At 38.0% G+C, this 21302-nt stretch overlaps 1 protein-coding gene and 1 long non-coding RNA gene across 5 annotated transcripts; one reads left to right on the top strand and one right to left on the bottom strand.

The window, feature by feature from the left end:
- Window positions 1–1169: 1169 nt before the first annotated feature.
- LOC106305924 (growth-regulating factor 6) lies at window positions 1170–2268 on the bottom strand. Its single transcript, XM_013742353.1, is given in 5 exon segments — window positions 1170–1547; window positions 1634–1741; window positions 1743–1846; window positions 1848–1879; window positions 1987–2268. Coding segments are annotated over 5 exon segments (759 nt in total). The 5' UTR covers window positions 2168–2268; the 3' UTR covers window positions 1170–1213.
- A 7351-nt stretch (window positions 2269–9619) lies between these two features.
- Window positions 9620–13427, top strand: LOC106305926. Of its 4 annotated transcripts, none has more exons than XR_001263096.1 (6): window positions 9620–10097; window positions 10185–10488; window positions 10565–10687; window positions 10779–10886; window positions 10989–11135; window positions 12705–13408. It is a non-coding gene; the product is annotated as an uncharacterized LOC106305926 (long non-coding RNA). The 4 variants fall into 4 exon arrangements; XR_001263094.1 differs by having other exon boundaries at window positions 9623–10254; window positions 10357–10488; window positions 12705–13406; XR_001263095.1 differs by having other exon boundaries at window positions 9622–10488; window positions 13049–13427.
- The last annotated feature ends 7875 nt before the right edge of the window (window positions 13428–21302 follow it).

Genomic DNA, 21302 nt, shown 5'->3' on the forward strand with positions numbered 1-21302 from the left:
GGCAATGTCAATCTTGTAAATACTTGAAGATGATGAGGTTGAGAGAGTAAAAATACCATTTTCAAAAAAAAAAAAAATTAATGGCATTTTCGTGAATAATCTGAACTTGTGGGGTGAATAGGGCACATGAAATTTCCAAAAAATAATAGGTTAGTTTTGTGTTTAACTTTGAGTTTTGAGTCAATTTTGCAAATAGCCGTTTGATGTTTTGGTGTACCACTATTCATCATACCAAATATTAAAATAATATATTATATTATTTTAATTTAATTATATGTTGATTAATATTAGTGATATTTTATTTATAGTTAAAATAGATATTATTTTTATTTTCAGTTTTATTTAACATAACTAATATTATTTTTATTATAAAATTATCAAATTTTAACAAATAAACATAAAATATAACTAGTCAACTACAAATAATAAATGTATTAAATTATTAAAACTTAAATATTAATAATATACAATATATTTTTGGTGCAAAATTTAGTGTTGTAGTCAGAAATGGAAATTAAAGCTCAACATTAAAACACCAAATTTGGTGTCATGGTTGGAGTTACCATTAATTAGTACTCTCTCAGTTTCCAAATGTAAGTAGTTCTAGCAAAAAGAGTTTGTTTCACAATATAAGTAGTTTACATATTTCAATGCATCTTTTCATTTATTGGATATTGTGTGACCAATGAAATAATGTTAGGTTTTTTATAATTGGTTGAATTAATTGATTAAATGATATATTTTTTTCAAATTACAGCTTCCTAAATATTTGTGCTTTTAAGCAAAACTACTTACAATTAGAAACGGAGGGAGTATATTTTTAAAGAATAAGGTTCCAGAAAATTGAATGGCTAAATTTCTTTCTAATTAATGACAGATTTGGTTTGCAATAAGCAAATAAAAGAGCACATACTTATTTTCCTTAATCCTTAGATAATTTACTTAGTGAGATATATTATTAACAAGAATGTTTCCTTAGATAATCACATGTTGTTCTTGATTTTTTTGCAACATGTTTGTTGTGTTGTACGAACAGTTTTAGGCCAGCAAAATAATTCTAACACTGAAATGAAATGGCATCACTAGATCACAAAGGTAATATTATTCATTATTGGTCTATATAAGGGAAAAGAACTCTTAATAAAGTAGAAAAGTGAGAGAATCTCCATTAGTAACCAAATAAGAAACAATGTTAACATTAATGAAAACATAATCAAATGAAGAGTGAGGTGCTTCCAGAAGACTTAGAAGAAGGCCATTCATCAAGAAACTTATAAAATATCTTACTCCGTTGCTCTTCTTCTTCATAATCTTTATCATCTCTTTGTTTTTGCTTCGCCTCAAGCATTAATGGCCTCTCAAGCGTCCCTAACTCAGTGCCAAGGATAAAGCAACTTCGATCAGGCTGCTTCTCCCTTTGTTTCAGAGACTCATACTTAGAAGAGCCACCGTCCTCTTCCATTGCTAAGCCAGAGCAGCTTTTGATTGACCCGGAAGGCTCTATGGAGAAGAAATCATTCATGTATCCAGTTCTTTTACTTTTTGCCCTTCACATTAAGCGAAAGCAGGGTCAAGTTTTATGTTGCCATTAGAATGAAAAACAACTAAAACAGAGGAGTGTTAGTGTCCAAACCTGGAGGAAGCGAGAGAAAAGTCTAGAAAGATACTTGGTGTAGAGGGAACAGAAAATTGAGGAGGAGGAGGCAGAGGCTTTCTTGATGAACGGTTCTTGCCTCTATGCATGTCTTTCACAGTACTTAGAATCTGGAGAAGCGTCTTTAGAGCATCTCCATTTCTTTCCATCAGTTCTTCGGCACCTTCCTGGCTCTGCGTCTATCTTTCTTTCCATCCCGGCCCATCTCGTACACATTCCACCCAACTACACAAACACGTTATAGTCTTTTACATTATGACCAAATCAACCCTAAAGATACAGCCTTTATAAAAAATATAGGGGTCAAAGCAAAGAAGAGAAAGTTTGCTTACAGTGTGGAGAAAAGAAGTTGGAAGATGAGGAGTAAGAAGAAGAAGAGAAGAGAAAGGGTCTTCTGATGAGGAATAGGAGATAAGGTGGAACTGGAATGTTTGCCGCTAAATACTTGAAGACAAGAGCTTGATTTTCAAGCTCTTCCCATTGTGACTCAGTGAAAGGGATCCTAGTCGTCATGAAGAGATAGAGAAAATTGATGATGAAGGAGGTCTGATGAAGAGAAGAGAGAGAGAGAGATATTACACAAAGAGGGTTGTATTGCAAAATTGAAAGTGTAGAGAGAGTAGTAGGTAAGTTTTTATTAATAATGTTGTTCACACCTGCAGTCTGCAGAATCTCTGTGCTTCATGTCCTCTTTTTGTTAATTATTCCTTTTTCTTCTTTTATTTTCTTTTTACCCTGTTTGGGTTTCATCTTAAGCAAGTACCATTTATGAAAGCTAAATTTGCAAAAATACAAATGACATACAAGTTTGGACTCAAATATCAAAAAGGCCAAAATGGATTTCATTAAATAAGTAAATGACAATTATATATATATATATATATATATATAAAGAGAAAATCACAGTAAAAGCCTTCAAATTTATAGTCACTAACACTTGAAGTTATTTACTTCGCACTTTTAACCATTAAAATGATATATATATATATCATAAAAAACTTCAATCATGTTTATTTATTCTTCAAGTTAAATATGTGGTTGGTACTATTTATTTTCGGTTAAAATTGATGATATGCCAGTTTTTTTTTAAAAAAAAAAATCGAATTAATAAATAGCAAACACTCAAAATACATTAAAAATTCAAAAAATTGGATTTCAAAAATCTAAAAATTCATAAAACAATTGAAATTTTACAATTCAATTTTTTTTAAAAAAATAAAGAATATTGATTTTTTTTAAGAAATCAAAAACTAATTTTAAATAAAAATATTTAAAATTTTAATATTTTATTTTGAAGTTAAAATCTATAAATTTACCTATATGTCTCCCATGACAACGATTGTTTCTGGCATATCTTCGAAGAATGGTTTATGATATATCGTCATTTTTTTTTTTTGCTAAGAATGCTAATATCATATTAATGATGTTCAGATTTTACAAAAAAGTTAAATCTAGATAGTACTCTACCTTGGCAAAAAAGAAGAAAAAACAAGATAGAGCAAATGTGCTGAGTAGCCTAAAGATCATATAATCCAACTTGACAAGAGGTTTTGAAATTTCTTTCTATCCCTTCTTGCCATGATAGTGTTCTTGACTTCTCGATATATCATCCTTGCAATCACCACTGGTCCAATGATGTTGTTGTTATGATACACATTGTTTCTCTGCTTCCACAGGTGATAGACGGTTGACTGGACAGCTAGCTTTCGAAGGATGATAGGGCTTGAAACGGCTGGAGATCTGATCCAAGATAGCATTTCATTCCAGTCACGGAAGGGAAGAGTTGGTGGGTTGAGCCTAAATATAACATGTTGCCAGACCTCCCAACTAAATGGACAATTCAACAACAAGTGATCTCTTGTTTCTGTGGAACCTGAGCAAAGACAACACGATGTAGGAATTTGTAGTCCCCACGATGAGAGCCTTGCTCTAGTTGGCAACCTGTCAGCATTAGCAATCCACATATTAAATGCAATCTTAGGCACAGAACCCTTGAACCATACACAATCAACCCAAGGTTTCCTCTCTGATTTTGGTCCCAGGCTTTGCCATGTAGCTGCTGAAGAGTAGACCGATTCCTGGACTCCTTCGACTCTCCATTCGTACTTGTCAGGAGCTTCAGAGAGAGGCAGAGTAATTGTGGTAAGATGAATATGAAAGTCCAGGTCCGCTTGGCTGCGGGGTTGCACAAGGAGCCAGGAAGTTGAGTTGCAAGCTTCGGAGACAGTTGCTGTAAGGGGAATCCGCAGGTCACGAGGTCCAGAAGGGCCTATATACTTCAATAACTGCCCCGTAGGTGTCCATATATCGTACCAGAAACTCAGACTTCGCCCAGAATTTAGTACGCCTTTACAGAAGTTTAAGGCTTCACACCTGAGCTTCAGTAGCTGTTTCCATGTCCATGAATCATTTGTAGACTCTTCAATGGCCCAAAATGACTTGGTTGCTAAGCGATAATGATGCTGCCAAATTACCCAAAGAGAGTTACTTCCCGAGAATAATAACCAGATGAAACGAAGTAGCAACACTCTGTTCCAAACCGAGAAGTTCCTTAACCCCAAGCCACCTTCCTCTTTAGGTAAGCAGCACGTTGTCCAAGCAATTTTTGCCGATTTTTGTTCATCAATATTACCAGACCATAAAAACCTGCAGCATAACGAGTCAATTTTCCGGATGCACCCTTTTGGCAACCTGAATGTCGATATCCAAAAATTAACTATTCCGGCAATCACTGTGCTCAGTAGCAGAAGTCTTCCAGCAAATGTTAGCGTCTTTATTGCCCAGCTACGGAACTTAGAGATGAGCTTGTGCATCAGAGGATCATATTCTGAAATTCGTAGTTTATGGCTCATGAGAGGAAGTCCCAAGTACCTGATTGGAAGAGAGCCTGAGTTGAAACCGTACTGGGCAATAGCAAGAGTTTCAGAGTCGCTCAAGCCAGATGTGAAGACCTCTGTCTTATTCCTGTTTAACCTCAACCCATACCAGGTACCAAAATCGTCAAGGCAGTCAGATATTTCATGGAGGGAGTTTGGACTTCCATCGAAGAAGACCATTACGTCGTCCGCAAACATGAGGTGTGTCAGTTTAACTTCAGATGTCATCGGGTGATACCCAATTTGTCCACTCTCAAATCGAGAAAGTAGAAGTCTGGAAAAAGCCTCCATAGCAAGGACAAAGATGTAAGGAGAAATGGGATCTCCTTGCCGTATACCGTTAGTGCTTTCGAAAACTCCACTGCTGCTGCCATTAACCGAGATTGTGAAGGAGGCTGAAGAAATGCATTGGTGAACCCATCTGATGAACTTATTAGGAATTGAGAGCGCCTTGAGGGTCCCTATGATGAAATCCCATCTGAGTGTATCAAAGGCCTTCCTCAGATCAACCTTTAGCATTGCTCTAGGGGTGGTATTTGCTCTGTTGTACCCTTGCACCAGATCAGTAGCAAGCATTACGTTCTCAGCCAGTAGTCTGCCTGGCATGAAAGCTGATTGAGCCTGTGAAATGATCTGAGGCAGGATCGACTTAAGACGCGTAGCTAACAGCTTAGATATCACTTTATAAACTGTATTTAGGCAAGAGATTGGCCTAAAATCCGCTGTAGATGAGGCGTTAGTGATCTTAGGAATTAGAACCATTGTTGTGGCATTCCATTGCTTTAAGAGACTGCCTGATGAGAAAAATTCCAAAACAGCTTGCGAGACTTCCGGTCCAATGATGCTCCATGTAGCTTTGAAGAACTCTGAAGTATAGCCATCCGGACCGCTGGCCTTGTTGCTTGGGAGGGAGAAGAAAGCGTCTTTTATTTCCTGCGGTGTGAACTGCTTACAGAAGCCATCACTCACCTCGTTAGGGCAGGAGAAATCAAAGAGTAGGTCAAGGTCTGATTGTTCAAACTGCTGCGAAGATACAGGGCCGCCCAGTAACTTAGAGAAATACTCGACGCAATGCTCCTCAATCTCTGATTGGTTTTCGATTCGTCCACCATTTTCGTCAGCTAGGAAATGAATATGGTTCGCCGCTCTCCTCGTGCTGGTTAATCGATGGTAGTAGGATGTACTTGCGTCCCCCAGACCTAACCAAGAAATTGAGGCTCTTTGCATGAGGAAACTCTCTTCCGCCTTGGACAGAACTTGCCATTTTCGGGAGCATTCAAGCTCTTTCTCTGCATTTTCAATGGTGGGGTTGGCGAGAGTCATGTCTTGTGCCAGCAATAGCGCTATATGGGCTTCCTGCGTTCTCAACTCAATACCAGAGTAGTTGAGCCTGCTAAAATCTCTGATAAATTTCTTCAGGCATTTCAGTTTAAGGGAGACGCGAAGCATTGCAGAACCAGTCACATTAATTGAGAACCACTTTTCAGCTATCATCGGTAGGAACTCACTGTTTTGCAGCAAGAAATTAAAAAATCTGAACAGACGCTTGATAGAGGGCGAACTGATGCTCAAGGAGATAGAGATCGGCGCGTGATCTGAGAAGCCTGGTGAGCAGAAAGAAGCAACTGCAGTGGGGAAAGAATTGCCCCACTCATCATTAACTAGAGCCCTATCTAGCTTCTTTGCAACAGGAAGGACCTTACTCTTATTCCACCAGGAGAAAGTGTTTCCTCGGTAGTTCAAATCCTGCAAGTCAGCCTCTAGAAGACATTCCCGAAATAGTCGCATACGGCTGTCCACTCTCGAGGACGTGTTGAGTGAGTGATCCTGTGGAGATAGTGTCTGGTTGAAGTCACCGAGCACAATCCAAGGCTTACCATTAATTACTTGAGAGCATCCCAGGTCTGAAATAGAGTCCCAAAGAACTTTCCTTTCATCATGGCAGTTGGATGCATAGACAATAGAGGCGAAGAAAGCAGTGTGACCAGGGATAGTAACTTCACATGTGACCATCTGAAGTGATTTATGCACCACTGTGACAGAAACAGAAGGATGCCATAAAATCCAAATCTTACCAAGATTAGAGAAACCGTAATTGTCTTCAAAAAACCAGCCCGGGAGCAAATTATTTACAAACTTCTGCCTCTTCGACTGCTTGACATGGGTTTCTATTAACCCTCTGAAAATAGGTTTATTTACCTTTATCCATTTTTTGAAACCGTTGCGGTGACAAGCCGCGAATGTTCCAACAAAAAAGTTGTGCCGACATAAATCAAGCTTTGGTGGGGCCCTTGCCCTGTGGATCATGAAACTTTCCAAATTTCTTCTTATGGACAAGTCGGTAATCCTCCTCCTCGTCTTCCAGGATTTCGCCCTCCTCTTCCTCAGATGATTCCTCAGATGATTCAATGTCGGAAGAGTCAGGTTCTACACCAGATGAAATTTCGCTTTTATTTCCTTTAGGCTTGGAACTATCTCCCTGGATCCGTAGCTCCAAAGATGATTTACTGCATTCACCTGTCACAAAATCAGAAGCTGTTCCAAGCTTGGACGGAGTGTCCTGGGTTGGCGGGTCTTGGTGCTTAGGATTAACTAGTAACCATTGTTTCTCCTTCGGTTTTGCTCTACGTGTCTTTCTCCCTCTTCCTTCTGTAATCTTGAGTTTGGGACAGTTGAGAGGGCCATGAGAGGAAGAGTTACAAGGGATGCAAGTAATAGGAGCCAGCTTGCATTTGCTCGATGTATGGCCTATCTCCTTGCAATGACTGCAAACAGGAGGCATCCATGGGCTCGAGACAAACACACGACTTATTTTACCAGCTTCGAACTGAACGTTGACCGCTTCCGGCAGTGGTTTCCTTGGGTCGATGATGGTGAAGACCTTAGCGACCTTGAGGTTTGTTTTGTTGGCGGTGGAAGGGTGTAAAAATTTAGGATCTCCTACCAGACTCGCTATACGTTCGAGCCCATCTTCATTAAAGAACTGAAGGGGGACCTGACGCAACTCGAGCCATATTGGAGCTTCGGATAGTTCAGGCTTTGAAGGAATTACACCTGGTTCCCATTTAGCAACAAACATTGTTTTTCCATCAATTTGCCACAGTCGCTGGTTGATGACACGATTCCGAGTGGAGACGTTTGGGATTCGGAACAGGTAAGCGAAGCCCTCCATTTTCGATACAGCTATATCTCTGTATTGCTTACTCCAAATCCCATTAACAATGTTGTGGATTGTTCCCTGTGAAGGCGGGTCGGCATAGAATTGACCAATGACAAAGCAATCCCATGATTTCCTATGTTTCTCTATGACAGAATTTGGTATCTTCACACAAGCTTCTCCTGACGGAAGTATGTAAGAATCACAATTCTTCTTGAGCTGCCTGGTACCTTTGACCGTAGAACAATAAGTAGTCTTTGGTGGAGAGGCTGGTAGCTTCGAATCAGCTTCCTTTTCAGGCACTGCGGTTGAGTTTGGAACTGATGTCTTAGGAACAACAGTACCTGGATTTTCAGAGACTTGTTCTTCCTTTTCAGTCTCAGCTTCATTCATCGGTTCCAGATCTGCCAAAGCGATCTCAGGAGTGACTGGTTTACTGACCGGAGTCATGGTGGTGGTTTCATGTTGCTCTTCATTTGTGGTGTCTGGATCTGCTTCAATAGCGATCACAGGGACATCTGAAGGTTTCGATTGGGGGTCGAGACCTGTAAGAGCTTTATTATCCAGCTGAACAGTGGACAAATTCTTCGGCGTTGCAGGGAGATCCGCAGCGGCGCTTCCGGTCGGAGAGTCTAAAGAGGCGTCTGTAGGCGGCATCTTTGGAAAAGAGGTTGAAACCTTTGTAGATCTGCTACCTTTTGGAGGAGATCTGTGCTTTGGCCCTTTCCTTTTACCCATCGGTGACCGAGCATTGACAGAGGAAGATATCAGGCGTCTGAGACGCCGGCGAGCGGCTGCTAGTGGCGACACGGTGGAAAAGTCGCACTTTATCGCTCAGAGAAAAGTCGCACTTTATCGCTCAGTTGAATTTCCTCGATATATCGTCATTGACGACAGTAAAGTTTGTTGATGGCTTCTGATGTCTTTGTTGACGATGGTGATTTCAAATATATACCCATTGATAGTGAAAGCTTCTAATATTTCGGCAGTTACTATGATGGTTTTTGACCTTTCCTTGTTGACAATGACGTTGTCCAACATACGGCCAACAACGATGACGGTTTTGACATATCATAAACTTGGTTAACGTTTCTGATATATTATTACTGATGACGCTGATATGTCGGTAATTATTTTGTGTTTTTTTTTTTAAATTTAAGTCAAAATAAAATTTGAAATTTTTAATAATTTATCAAAATTTATCTTTTGGATTTTTAAAAAAATAAGTTTTTATTAATTTTGTAATTTTTTTTAAAAAAAATTTAAATGTTTACAATTTTAAATATTTGTTTTAGATTTGTTAACTTTTTTTTTGGAATTTTCAAAAGTTTTGAATTTTTATGTATTTGGAGTATTTTATTATTCATTAATCTGATAAAAGTTAGAAGAAAAAAACTGACACATCATCGATTTTAACCGGAAATGAATAGTACCGATCTTGAAAACCAGTAAACTTGTTTGGAAGTTTTTTTATGACAGTGATATCACATTGATGGTTAAAAATGCTAGTCAAATAACTTCAACGTTAAAATGTCACTAACTATCTCTTTTAACAGTTTTTATGCAATTTTTCAAATTTTAATTGTTTTTTTTTCTAAAATTTAAATTTTTATTTTTAGTTTCATATTTTTCAAAATGATTTTTATTTAAAAATAGAAAGACATTTCTAAATGTGTATGTATAATATTTTCCTTAATTCGAGTTTATGAATACCTTTCCGAATATAAATAATATCTTCCAAAATGTTTATAAGATATTTATAAATATGCATAATATCTTCATTAAAATTTAGGAAAATTCTTATAAATTTATATCTATTACAATAAAAGACGCTTACCTCTCTTCACATGCCTCCACATCATCAAGAAGGATGCGTTGTTGGACACGTGGCACTCTCAAACACAAGGCGAATCTGCGTTTAACTGCGTTTGCTTGGAGTGGGTCGGATGAGCTTTGTAAACAATTTGCTTAGACTGTTTTTTTTTGTAACAGATTGTGGATTGGCTTTATTAACAAAATAGGATGCCCAGTCAATATCTAGGTTTCCTCATCGTCTTCTTGTCTACTAAATTTTCAGAGATCCCCTTTCACCTTCCAGTAACGTCTCAGCCTTCCATTATTATGTGCTTAACTCCGATCTTCTGCGTGATTATCCCATTCCTTCAACTGGGAAGCAATCAATCGACCTCTTCGCATCCCACAGTAACCGGCTGAAGGTTTGAGTATAAATATCCCACCATGGACACCACAACTCAGACGCGATCCAGAAGAACAGTTAGTTCTACCAAACAGTTCCGACGATGGCGACTTATACACCTCTCTCTCAAGCTCCCTCCAAATTCTATAATGCTGATTTAGTTTCATTTTTTAATCTTTCATCTCGCTTTCAATTACCGAAACGCCATCACAGGTTAATTTTTTTCAATGGGAAAAGTGTGATTCTTAGGAATTTTTTTATGGGGATGATGAATACTTATTTATCTTGGCTGTGTTTTAGAAGTGATCTGATAAGTACGTGACGTTTTGGATTCTAAGGTTTTCACTAAGGAGTTTGCAGTGATTTTTAGGTTAGCTTTTGTTGTTAAATTTGCCTTGAGTCTGTTGTTGGGTTTTTGTTTTATGATTTAACTGCATAAGTAAATTTCAAAACCTTTTTTTGCTCTGCTCAGTTGATTTTTCAGAATGATAACTACATATTTATGGATACCGAAAAGGGCTCCAAAGGCGATGCCTGATGATGCTGAACCTCATTCTGAATAAAAAATCAATGGGCTTGTCTATAATGGCACTCTCAAGAAAAGGTGAATTATTTTCCCTTTCATGTTTCTACTACACTTTTGTTATAAATCACCCTTTGATTTGTGGTTATATGGATAGCATATACTATCTGAGTGACATGGACGACGTAGACAAACGGATGGAGCATGAAATAGATAGTGGTGAAGTTGCTCATGCCAAGGCTGTAGGCACATCTTTTGGAAAACATTGTTCCAAATACAAGTATAATTCTAAACACTGTCAATTGACCATCTGATTGTCATTGTTCTCTCATTCATCAGAGTCAAATGAGTTTGATTGTTCTTTGTACCAGCAAGCTGATCGGGCGTCAAACTGATAGCGGATGGTGTTATATTTCATGGTAAAAATTCTCGACGAAGTTATAGCGAGTGGTGTCTTCCAACGATGTCGGTGTCGTCAGGTTACAAACATATTACTGAAGTTATTCTCAAATTTCTTAGTTACTAAATTCACCAAAGGGAACTAGATGAGAGTAAAAATTAAAGTAGTCTTTTCTTTCCAGGTTTCTGATGATCAAAGAGAGAGGTTGGCAATGTCAGTAGAGAGGCTCTGTCTAGAGATAAAACTAGAGAGTAGAAAAACCATGATGGAGACGGAAGATCTTGGTGTCTCAGCTCTTCAAGATCTGAGCCAACACTCGCATAGCAAGGTATGGTACCAGACATTACTGATGTTAGGAGATTTCAAGGCTCCTAATCAAATGTTGTAGTATAAAAGATTGTCGAACCAATCCTAGGTGATTCTAAAGCTAAGGGAATGCAAGTTCATGCTTAAGCTAAGTGCAATCCGGTTTTAAAGATGGTATGAACTAAAAATTAATAAGTTAATGCAATAAAGTAATGATCTTTCTTTCTCAATATGAAGCAAGAGGACTCATGGGGCTAGACATTTGATCTTGGGTGATGTAGATCCAATCTAAGGGTGGCAAGATATCAATCAAACACTTTTCTTATGCCTAGACACTAAGCTAAACAAGCTCTATCTCTAGATGAATGTTCTTTTGGTAAAGCAACTGAAGCATCTAATCTCTTAGGTTGAATGTTACTAAAGCAAACATGGAGAACAAGTCTAATAGCAATCTTAACTCCTTTAGCAACTAATCTCTTAGGTAAAGCAAGCTAAAAGCATTGAAGAGTTGGTCCATGCATCTCATCATACACCTTGTGGGCAGGAAATGCCTAGAGATCTATTTTAGTATGATCAAGACTAAAATAACATTGAGAACCCTCAACAAGCATGGAAACAAATAAATCTAACACTAAACACCCTAGATCTTCTCTAATCACCCTTAATCACCCTAGCCCATGAATCCAAGATTAGTCTACTCACCAATAGACATGAATAACCCCAAAACCATGGATGATTCAAGGTTAAACATGATTAGAGAGCAAGATAATCACACAAATACAAAGAATATAGATGGAAAATGATTCAAGATCCAAATTTTCTTTAAAGAGGTTTATGTGTTCTTAGAGAGAAAAGAAAATAATTTCCAACTTTGGGATTACAAGGGTATTTATACAATCCCTAGAAAACATAATGGTTTCCATTAAAAAGTCTAAAAAGCCCTTAAAAATTGTTGAAAATCGAGTAAGGATAAGTCTAGACTCGGGTAGAAATCGACGGCTACAACCCGCGCTAGCTTCCCCGCGTCAGCCCGTCGTCGCGCCTTTGGTTCATGCGCGCGGGTGCAACTCCCCGCGTCGCTCAACCCGGGTTGGCTCATCGTCGCGCCTTCGGTTCATGCGCGCGGGTACAGCTCCCTGCGTCGCTCACCCCGCGCTGGAGTTCTTCGTTGCTTTATCTCGCTTCGGTGACACGGGTAGGTGAACCCGTGTTGGTTTAACCCGCGTCATGATCGTCCAATACCGAACAAACTTCATTTTCCATCTCTTCTTGAACCACAATGCTTCTAAACACCTCCAATCACTCCATAGGACACTCCAACACCTAATAAGGACAATGCATGCAATATGGATTCTAAAGAGGCCTAATTCCTAATCTATATGATCAAAATGTACAAGATATGAAGACTAAAAACATGTAAATATGCAAGATATCAATTACATCAATCGCATCGCATTTGTTGTCTCAATAATTAGATGTATCTAACAGAAAATTAATCTATTCATACTATAGTGTGAAAACCATAAAGATCAAGACTATTTACTCATTAGGTGCAAGTGCATGACCATATACCTTTCATATGTAATTGCAGCTTTATGGTTCTGTTAACGCTCACCGTCTCAACACATTCAGACACCTGTTCAGTGAAAGTTCACTCTATTCGATAAGTGGGTTCGAAGCTAAACCGAGCAACAACAAATTCAAAATCTCTTACTCCCCTCTTTATATCCGCTGCGTTTCATCTGTTGACGGAATCAGTTAATCCAATAACTGATGCAGTGTTCAGATTTTCCAAATATGACCAACTACTAGCATTGGCTAACACAAACCAAGGGATGTCGTTGCTACTCTGCTGAATAATTATAATTAGACCATGTGTTATTTTGCTGTCAGTAGTGTCCTAAGGTTCCTCTAATGTTGGCTCATTTTGGGCAGGTTGCAAGGAGCTTTATGCATAACTTCTTATTATGTAAAAGGTTCCTTAAGAGTAAGAAAAAACTCTGATACCATCCTTTCTAAATACTGATTTAGTTACGTCTTTTATGTCTCAATAAAAAACAAATGTGGAGAGAAAGCATCAGCAACATCAGACGCATACACAATTTTCTGAACATAAAATCAACAACAGAAACGACAAAGTGAATGGGTCGGGTTCACAGCAACAGAAGCATAAGCACCATTAGTGGTTGCTAAAATACATGACTCTGGTGGTCAACAAGGCTGTGTTATATTCCTTCAAACATGATGATCCAAAAAGCACAGGCATTTACATTTTTCTTTCTCAAACATCAATTTTACTTTATATGTTTAAATTTCAACTAAATTAACTTTTTACGAATACCGGCTTTTTATTCTAATGGATCAGTCACAACCACTTATGCTATTCCACTTTGAATTAACACAACTACAAAACATAGTAATACACTATGGTAGCCAACCACAATCAAATGGATTAGGAAAAATATCATTCTCTTTCAACATATATTCATCTTTATATTTTAAAAATATTTTCTTTACTAAGATCATAAAATAAATAGTAAATTCATGTATAATAAAACATACGAACCTTACGCGCCGGAATACCACTAGTTTAAAAATAAATCTTAAATGTGTATTCAAAAGAAGCTTCTTGATATATATATTTATTAATAACTGACCGAATTTGAATTGTATGTAAATTTAGAGAAATATTCTTAATATTACAACATCTTCCTAACGTTTTAGTAAGATTTTCTTGAATTTTATATCTAAATTGTATAAATATATTATACATATTTTTTAAAAAAATTCATAATCTTTTTAAAGATGTTATATATTATGTAATACCTTTTTAAGTATGCAAATAAATCTAATTCAGAAAGATATTATAAACATTTAGAAATAACTTACTAAATATACATACAAGTTACATTCATGAAATCTATTTACACATAACTCAATTCACATTTTTTATAAATTTAAAAAGATATCAGACACGTTCAGAAAGGTGTTTTATTCCCAAGGAAAATGGTTTTAAAAACAATTTTTAACAAATATTGAATTTTTTTTAGAAGAAAGGAAATTTCAGAAAACTAAACTATAGATATTTATTTAATTTTACATATTTAATAAATAATTAATTAAAATTATAAATAAAGATAGAATTTTCATTAAACCTTTTACTAAAAACTAATTTGGCCACTTTAACTTTTGTTTTTTTTTAGGAAATTTGTTTTTTTAAAAGGCTATTTGAAAGATTTACCCTTTTATTTGTATGTGTTTGTAACTTCCATTTGCTTAGAAAAAAATTCTTCTTTCTTTTTGACAAACGAGAAAATTGGAAAAGAGGATATGTGAAGTCATGAAACTAAGCTGCGAAAGTTGTATAAAGTTAAGTAAATAAGCTCTGATATTCAAAATTTGCATGTATTAAAACGCAAAAAAAATATTAATAAGTTTGTGAAAGTAATCTTGAATTAAAATCCTACAAGCTTATTAACGTTAGATAATTATGCTATTTTACATACTATGAAAAAAAATATTACATGTGATTTTATGTTTAACAATACTCTTTGCGCCATGCTACAATTTTTTTGTAAACATATTTTTCAAATAATTTCATGTTTTGTCTTTTACGATACTCACTATCCAATTTTTTTTGTATAAATCATTAATAAATTCTTAATCAAACCAATATCCCAAGGTGGATTCCACAACCCCCCCAACCCCCCCTCCCCCCCCAATGTTTACAAGGCATTTATTTATGATCCTCAATATAATTTCTATATGGCCAAGCGCGTGATTTATGTCTAATTATTCATGAAAGTGGTCTTAAATATTTTTTGCTTTGTTTTCGTTTATCGATTTGGTCTTGGATAAACTATGTAAGTATAAACCCCCCTCCCCACCTAACACCAATAAACATGCAGGTTGTAGATGAGATATATATTGTATTCTACTTCTAGGGATTCGACGAGCATATTGTCTATGCAAACTTCTATGGTCTGGCCGATTTTCTTGGCAAACATCATGTTTACCAATCTCTGGTAAGTGCAGCCGGTATTCTTCAGGCCAAAATGCATAACTTTATAGTAGTAGATTCCCATGGATGTTATGAAGGAGATTTTCTCGTGGTCGTCCGAGTGCATCGGAATCTGGTTGTATCCGAAGAAAACATTCATGAAGCTCATCAGCTGGTGTCATATTGTTGTCCACTAGCTTGTCGATGTAAGGTAGAGGAAAGGGATCCTTTGGACAGGACTTATTGAGAATGGTGAAGTCTATGCAAAATCGCTATTTTCCATTTTTTTACGAACTACTACGTTGTCCAGCCATTCCGGGTATTGCAAATCTCTTATAAACCCCATAATCTAGTAGATTCCTCACTTTGTCGTTGAGTGATGGTGTCCTGTTCAGGAGAAAATTTCCTCTTTTCTACCTCACGAGCTGGTGTAGAGAATTAACCTGTTGCTTCTTCATAATGATTTCCAAGTCTATTCTTGGCAGGTCTACATGAGACCATATGAAGCAATCGGAGTTAGAGATGAGGAAATCTATTGATATGTGCATCAGATCCGCTAAAAGTTTAGAGCATTTCTTCAGATTCATGCTTGAATCTCCATAAACCAGAGGCACCTCAGCAAGTTCTTCAACCTCCGGGTCCTCTGTATGTGGGACCGGGGTTTTTCCTATGATTGCTATAAGACGTTGGTCTTACCCTTGATAGTTGTTTGATAGCAAACGCAAGAATTTTCTTGATTGCCTTTTATCTCCTTGATGCCTTAGGGAGTGATATCACTCAAATTACCCTAAGGAGTGAATTACTCTCTCAAATAAGGTTTAGATGTAGTACTTAGGGATCAAATCCACAGAGACTCTAGGATTACATAGTAGATTTATAGTCTTCAAAATAAAGCTAGATTAATTGGTTTTAAGCAGTAAATGAAATGGTGAACAAGGTAGTTGTTCGATTGGATTGATTTGAGGTTGTTAACAGTTGGAGAAATAGCTAGATTCAGGTATTATCTTAGGTATGATAAGTAAGCAACTTATTTCTGTTATTAGGGGTTAATATATATTAATTGTTCTCGAACTCAAACTTAGGTAAAATCAATTGGATTATCTATATCTAGATCTCGGATTTCAACATTCGTATATCAATCAGGAGAAAGTGTCGATCGATGATTCTTAAAGAATTTCGATCGATACACCTTACCAAATATCGATCGACACAACGATTGTCACGTCGATCGATGCTTCTTCTAGAAAACTTTACGAATGGGTTTGATTAGTGTTCTCTAACTTATTAGAAAAACTTTTGTGAGTGTCTAGTCAGTTAGATCATACTAGTTTAGTTTCAGGTATTGGGTCAAGATATTACTTGTCTCAATTAATCCTAATATCTAAGTTAAAGGGTGATCAATCCTAAACTTAGCATTAAGAGCAACTAGATGAAAAACTATATTTTAAACACCCTGGTAACAATTTAAGTTAGCAATACATAAATCAACCTTCTGAGAAACCTAAATCTAACAGTTAGACTACTCAGACATATATATAAGAGACATGGTTATGATGATGCTCTGAATAGTACTTAAATAAATGAATAGCAAGAGAAACAATAAATAGAGTAATGAAAGCAAGGGAGTTCAAGATCGTCTCTGTTATGCAATTCAGATCTCTCTCTCCAATCCTAAGCTCTCTCCAATGGTAGAAGGGTTGCTTCTCTCCAAACTAGGTCTAAAAGGTCTCTAGGAAAGTTTGCCTCTAAAATGATACAAAACCCTAATAATATAGCCTAACAGGCGGCCATGGACTTAAAATGTGATTATTGGAACTTTTGTGAAACTTGCAATCTTCTTAATTTGTCATTAACTCGCGGGTGGCTTCACTTTCGATCGATGGTAATAACCCACCATCGATAGATTATTCTTGGTGATCGTCGGTCGATATTCTGACTCAATAATTGACTCATTCTTTGTTTCCAGCAAAGCTCTCAAGAAGTCTCCAAATTGCCCCAAATACATCATTTTCCTCATGTAAGTACATGAACCTTTTTTGTTTCCGGCATGTGAAATGGGGTTGTTCCTAATGGAGTTTTGAATGCAGTCCGGTAACCCAACGTGCATTGTCCAGTTTTCTAGACCAATCTTTCCTAGAAATTCTTACGGTCTTTTCTAATATTTCTTCGATTTTTCGATTTGAGACTTCTACTTGTCCACTTGTTTTTGGATGGTAAGGCGTAACAACTTTGTGGTGAACTCTGTTCTTCCAGAGTAATCCGTCAAAGAATTTGTTAATAAATGGGAGCCACCGTCACTTATGACTACCCAAGGAACTCCAAATCTTGGGAAAATAATGCTCTTGAAAAGCTTGATAACTACAGACGCGTCATTTGTTGGGGAAGCTACTGCTTCTCCCATTTGGAAACATAATCGACAGCAACTAGGATATATTTGTTCCCGTATGAGGAAGGGAAAGGACCCATGAAGTCTATCCCCCAGCAATCAAAGACTTCAACCTCTAAAATAGATTAATGTTCCATTTCGTGTCTTTTGCTTATTTTTCCTCTTCGTTGACATCTGTCGCATTGTGCTATGAATGCATGAGCATCGCGAAACATAGTTGGGCACCAGAAACCTGCTTGAAGAATTTTGGATACCGTCTTAAAGGTCGCAAAATGTCCAGCGTAGTCGGATCCATGGCATTGGAATAAAATGTCTGGAATTTCAGTTGAGGCAACACAACGTCTATATATCCCGTCAGAGCAATGTTTGTAGAGGTATGGTTCATCCCAATGATATCTCCTAACCTCTCTAAATTTTTTTTTCTTGTATAACCCTTGAGCTCTTCAGGTTCCACGTCAGCAGCTAGATAGTTTACTATATCAGCGTACCAAGGTCTATCCCTTAAACTTCTTTCGACTGCGTGGATTTAAACTTCTATCTCCGGGAGAATCGTGTTCGGGATGCAAGGTGTTGCAGGCGACACTGACTTTTATATCAATAGTAATGGTTATGGATGAACTGTCTTGGTCCTGATCATCGGGAATGTCAATCGACATAGCATCGCCGGTGTCGATCGATGGCTCCTCGGATGTAAGACATACGTTACCAACGAATGATGAATCAGTTTGGTAAACATTCTCTGTTGGCAATAAATCGTCAATGGGGACGTCATCCTCTACTCGTATTCGGGAAAGGTGATTTGCGACTCCCTTTTCTACTCCTTGTTTGTCTTTAATCTATATATCAAATTCTTGGAGTAGCAGGATCCATCGCAAAAGTCGTGGTTTCGCGTCTTTCTTCTGCATCAAATATTTTATTGCAGCATGGTCGGTATGAACAATGACTTGCGAACCAACTAGGTATTGGCGAAATTTTTCAAATGCATAAACTACAGCAAGTAGTTATTTTTTTGTTGTTGCATAATTCCTTTGTGCCTCATCGAGAGTTCGACTGGCATAGTAAACAACATGTAGCTCTGTGTCTCTCTTTTGACCTAGAACTGCTCCTACAGCGAAATCGCTCGCATAACACATAATTTCGAAAGGAAGATTTCAGTCAGGTGTTTGCACGACGGGGGCAGTTATTAAGGCTTTCTCTATTTCTTCAAAAGATTTTGTGCATTCTGGTGTGAAGTCAAATTTGACTTTCTTTGCACAGGAGGGCTGTAAGCGGTCTGGCAATTTTGCTGAAATCATGTATAAACCTCCTATAAAATCCGGCATGTCCGAGAAAACTTCTGACATCTTTTACATTTGTGGGTGCAGGTAAACCGGTCATTACCTCAATTTTGGATCGATCTACTTCTATACCGGCAGCAGATAATTTGTGTCCTAGGACGATTCCATCGTTAACCATGAAGTGGCATTTTTCCCAATTTAGAACAAGGTTGTTTTCTTCACATCTTGCCAAAACTTTACATAGGTTATCGAGGCAGTTTTTGAAACTGGATCCATAGACTGAGAAATTGTCCACAAAGATTTCCATGAAATCTTCTATCATATCTGTAAAGATTGACATCATGCATCGTTGGAAAGTGGCAGGGGCATTACAAAGACCGAATGGCATTCTGCGGTATGTGAATGTTCCGTAAGGATATGTAAAGGTGGTCTTTTCTTGATCGTCAGGATGTATAGGGATTTGGAAAAATCAAGAATTTCCGTCAAGAAAACAGAAATATTGGTGATTCGCCAATCTTTCCAACATTTGATCATTGAAGGGTAAGGGAAAGTGACTTTTTCTGGTGGCGGCGTTAAGCTTCCTATAATCGATACAAATTCAATGTCCAGTGACGGTTCGCATCGGAATGAGTTCGTCTTTATCATTTTTCACCCTTGTAATACCTCATTTTTTAGGTACAACGTGCACAGGGCTCACCCAGTTACTATCCAAAATTGGGTAAATGACTCCAGCATCTGGAAGCTTAATAATTTCCTTCTAAACTACTTCTTCCAGATTTGGGTTTAGCCTTCTACTTACGATTTGGAGTCATCTTCTAGGTGAATTCGGTGCATGAACAGGTCTAGAGAGATACCATGAATATCCTCGAGAGAGTACCCGATTGCTTTCCTATACTTGCGCAGTTTATTCAATAAAAACGCAACTTCTCAGTTAGTCAGGTTGGCGTTTACGATTACGGGGTAGGAATTGTGGGAACCGAAATTCGCACTGTCGATTTCCGTTTAAATAAGGAAACTAGGAAAACCCTAATTTCCTAGAGGTCCCGGATATCTGCTAATACCACACGCCAAGCAATCAGAACACAAGAATAACAACGATAAAGTATAAGAAATCGAAAAGAGAGCAAAGTAGATCTTATTCCGAATTCGCGTTTGGGCATTACAACAAGGTAAGAGCCTGGGCTATGAGAGCTATCGGCGAGATTCCTAGTTTTAAAACCCTAAGACGGCAATAACCTAGTTGAGTCACAGCTCGAATAACAAAAACAGAAATATGCCTAATTGCTCTAAGTGCTAAGTTTGCTCTGAGAAAAGTCCTCCCATGCTTCTCGCCTAGGACTCCTTATATACTGGCTCCTAGGTCGGTTTGCGCTTTTCATCTTCTGCTCTTAAGCCGTCATAGCGTAAAAATGGAGATATTCTATTTTTTTCGATCCTCGTAATTATCCTCAAAATTTCGTATTTATCCGCGAAAACTTGACATTTATCTTTCCTTGCGAACCAAGCGTAAACCGTCATGCGGCTTACGGGCTGTTGGTTAGGAAATCGTAAGTTGGGCCTCGAGTCATGTCTTAGGTCCCTTTGGGCCGTCTTCTGATTCGAAGCGTTTATTACGGCTTCTTTCGATAAAGAACGAACTTTCCGCGGTTTTTACGGTAAAGTTTGATTGATGACTTAGAATGGCGGGAAACATGAAATGGGTTCGCTACGGTCTTCTGGAGATAGCATCGAAGGGTAGCCGAGAATGCATGGACTAATGTTGTATCGACGTTTCGGAAGAGTTCGGTCGCTACGTAGCGATCGAGCGGAACGAACGCTCGGTCGCTACGTAGAGACCGAGCTTCAGCTTCGTCATGAGTGGTTCGGAGAATCTCCATTTGTAAATTTTGCCGTCCACTGTTACGTAGCGCACAGCCTATGTTCGGACTTTGCGGGCCACCCATTTCTCGGTGGGCAAGTGTCCGTTGATAATGTAGTCTCGAATAGTCTTCAGCCATGGGGTATCGCAGCCGTAATCTGATTGCTCCGGCTGCGGTTGTATCGTAACTTCTTCTTCTTCGTCATCTTGACCTTCTATGAGGTTGACGACCATTGGTGGTCCGATGCTCGGATGTTTGATGAACTTGACCGGAATTACCGTTTTAAGTCCTGGGTCAGAACTTGATGCTAAGGCCGCGAGAGCATCTGCCTGGACGTTTTCGGAACGGGGAATTCGCGTAAGGGCAAAACAGCAAACTTTTGAGCCAGTTTTTGGACCAGTTTGAGGTACGCATCCATCCGTTCGTCCCTGGCTTCATACTCTCCGCTGAACTGACTTGCCACTAACTGGGAGTCGCAGTAAGCATGGATATTTCGTATCTTCAAGCCGTCAGCCAAACGCAGCCCTGCGATGAGTGCTTCGTATTCGGCCTCGTTGTTTGAGGCGTGGAATTCCAGCCTGAATGACTGCTCTAAGATCTCGCTCGTCAGAGATGTGAGGCGAATTCCGATGCATGATCCCTGCTTGGACGAGGATCCGTCGACGTG

The sequence above is a fragment of the Brassica oleracea genome, chromosome C7 (assembly GCF_000695525.1).
Source record: "Brassica oleracea var. oleracea cultivar TO1000 chromosome C7, BOL, whole genome shotgun sequence".
In the NCBI taxonomy this organism is placed as follows: Eukaryota; Viridiplantae; Streptophyta; class Magnoliopsida; order Brassicales; family Brassicaceae; genus Brassica; species Brassica oleracea.